This window comes from Aplysia californica, unplaced genomic scaffold (genome assembly GCF_000002075.1).
Source record: "Aplysia californica isolate F4 #8 unplaced genomic scaffold, AplCal3.0 scaffold00104, whole genome shotgun sequence".
Taxonomy (NCBI): Eukaryota; Metazoa; Mollusca; class Gastropoda; order Aplysiida; family Aplysiidae; genus Aplysia; species Aplysia californica.
This window is the reverse complement of record NW_004797374.1, coordinates 59,068-61,672: the sequence shown is the minus strand read 5'-3', so window position 1 is coordinate 61,672 and position 2,605 is coordinate 59,068. Positions and strand designations below refer to the sequence as shown.

Here is a 2,605-nt window from a genome sequence, read left to right as displayed (position 1 = left end):
TTTTTTATTTTTTATTTTTTTTGTTGGGGGCGCGTATTTCAGTTCATTGGTGTCTTCTTCTAAGGGCTTCACAAAAACTGCAGGCGTAATCAGTTCCTCCTTTTGTTAACAGAATTGACGGGAAGGTTTTGTTTTCATAGACAGAGCTATCTCATACATCGTCTAGTTTCATATACAAAGTCGTAATTGACTTTTACATAAATCCGCTTACTCTTTCCCACTTTCCCTTTAAATATCTATTAAGTAAGCAAATTCAAATTATTTTGAAAAATTGGCCAGAGACTGATTAAAGCATGGCATTGACTCAATTCGGGTACCAAAGGACTATTCAGGTTTACATACATTTCAATTATCGTTTTCAGCGAGCATTTTTCTTTTCCTCTGTGTACTTGTCAAAATCATTGTAAACCCTCTTTTAAATAGTTATAGTAGTATGAAGACTAGCCCTGAAACCTTGTCACTAAGGAAAATTTTAAAAAGCATGGAAATGCAAAAGAATTTTATTGCCATTGTACAGTTTAGAAGATTTGTTAAATAAATTATAGCAGCAACTACAACGTAGTTTGCTCAAAGAGGCGTAGACATCAATAGCACCAAGATAAGATTAATATTTGGACAGAGCATATTGCTAGACTTTTCTAGTTTTGAAAAGGTTAATTACAACTTCCAGACCTGCATATAACAGTCATGCCAATCAATCCTGAGTTTGTGTCCTTCACTGGGTCAATGGCAGAGTAGTACACCCACGGGATACAGTTCGGATCCTTGGGGCCAGGCCCGGACCTCTCGGGCACCTCCCAGGTGTACACTTTAGTCTGACCAGGTGTCACCCCCTGGTTCTGTTTGTAGTTGGCGCCACTATCTGCCTCTCTGAGTGGGAACAAGAGTAAAAATGTTCTCATCTCAGAATTTAGAAACGAAGGAAAGAAGGAGGAGTGGTAATTGTATTGCATGTACTCATTCCACCAGCTGTAAAGAAGATAAAAGTTATCTCGTAGATATTATACTTTCATGGGTAGTGTCGCACTGAATCGGACGTCGGTAGTCTAATGGTTAGGCTGCCAGACTTGTAATCGTGAGATTGCTGGGGGTATGAGGCCCAGCTCGGACGGACGTTGTGACCTAGGAAAAAGCACTTTAGAACGAATTGTCTCAATTTGACTTCGTCAGATCGGTGGTGGGCGTAATATTTGGGGTTCGTACAGTGTTGCAATGTGCGTTAAACCTAAACAATCTCGCACTTTTGTCGCGTTCAACAGTGCATAAGATCTGTAATGTTGTGCCAGTGACAGTGAAAGGTGTCGGGGTCACACCACATAGCTGCACATGACAAAAACCCAAACAGGCAGCTTTTTTTTGCCAGGCTCAAATGAGATCTGATATTCCTACGACCTTGTGGGAAGGAATAAAGATCGAAGTACGGTCGCCATGGATTGTTAAGGGTAGGGATTATTAGAGCTCCTTTCTTCTATAGTATTAGTATGCATAATTTTCCACCCAGACTCATAGCTGTGGCCGCAGTAGATTATAATAGTACTGTAAAACAATTCCCAAGTTCTATACTTCTCGCAGCTGTAACATTAACATTTTAATTAGTATCCCCTTCAAACGGGATGAGATGGAATGGTGCAGGTCTCAAGAACGAACTTCTATTTTAGCATTGTTCAAAGAAAAGAAGGTTGCAAAATGAACACATTTTAAAGTACTCATATTATGAATCTCTTCACAGCTTTCAACAACTCAAATAAAATTTAACTGTTCAAAGCCATTAACGTATATTAAAAATACATGTATTATACAATTCTAACAGACTGGACATATTCAAAAGTGCGCACAACCGTGCTTCTATTCAAAGTTTTGACCATATACATGTTTTTCTGTCCACAACCATTAATTATAACTGCATGTGGTCACGAGTCTATGATAAATGGTTTTTAATTAATCACAAAAAAGAACAAGAGCAAGGGGAGGACAACCAGAAGTAAAAAAGAGATACAATGATTTCCTTCTGAACACATTGAACGAGGTAGCCCGAAATTGCAAAGTACATCTCATCTGGTCATTTCCCATCAACGGCGGGACCTTGAGAAACTTCAGAAAAGTAACGGACTGGTAGTGAAACAGGACGGCTATACTCAGTCTTTTATGTCTTTTTAAAGCGACAGACAAAAAGAAAAGAAGAAAGCCACTAACGAATATCGCAGCCCGTGTGTGTGGACGGAGTATGGTCTAGACGCCATGTTCTTGAAATGAACCCTGATTGTGTCACCGACTTCTGCTCTGATAGCAGGTCCCAGCAGATCTAGATGCAAGTCGCTCTGGTGTGGTGTTTTCCTGGTAGTGAAGCTGCTATCTGTGTACTCTCTGTACACCGCCTTCTTATAGACATCACCGATGAAATCTTCGTCGTCCTTGACGAAGATGTTGGCATCACTGTGAGGTGAGAAGAAAGAAAGATTGAAAAGTAGAGCCAGGACAATTTTTATTCTTTTGAAATTGTCCCAAGTCTTTCCCTGTATGCCATTTCTATAATCAAGCTATCGACTGTGGTATTTCTCTCTCTCTCTCTCTCTCTCTCTCTCTCTCTCTCTCTCTCTCTCTCTCT

General features: G+C 39.9%; 1 protein-coding gene across 1 annotated transcript in view; it reads right to left on the bottom strand.

The window, feature by feature from the left end:
• The window catches only part of LOC101862864 (hephaestin-like protein), a gene marked incomplete at both ends in the record, with an annotated part of 19,220 nt that overhangs the window by 3,709 nt on the left and 12,906 nt on the right, over nucleotides 1-2,605 (bottom strand). Inside the window, 2 exon segments of the mRNA XM_013080879.2 lie at nucleotides 673-870; nucleotides 2,194-2,433. Coding sequence (XP_012936333.1) covers nucleotides 673-870; nucleotides 2,194-2,433 — 438 coding nt within the window.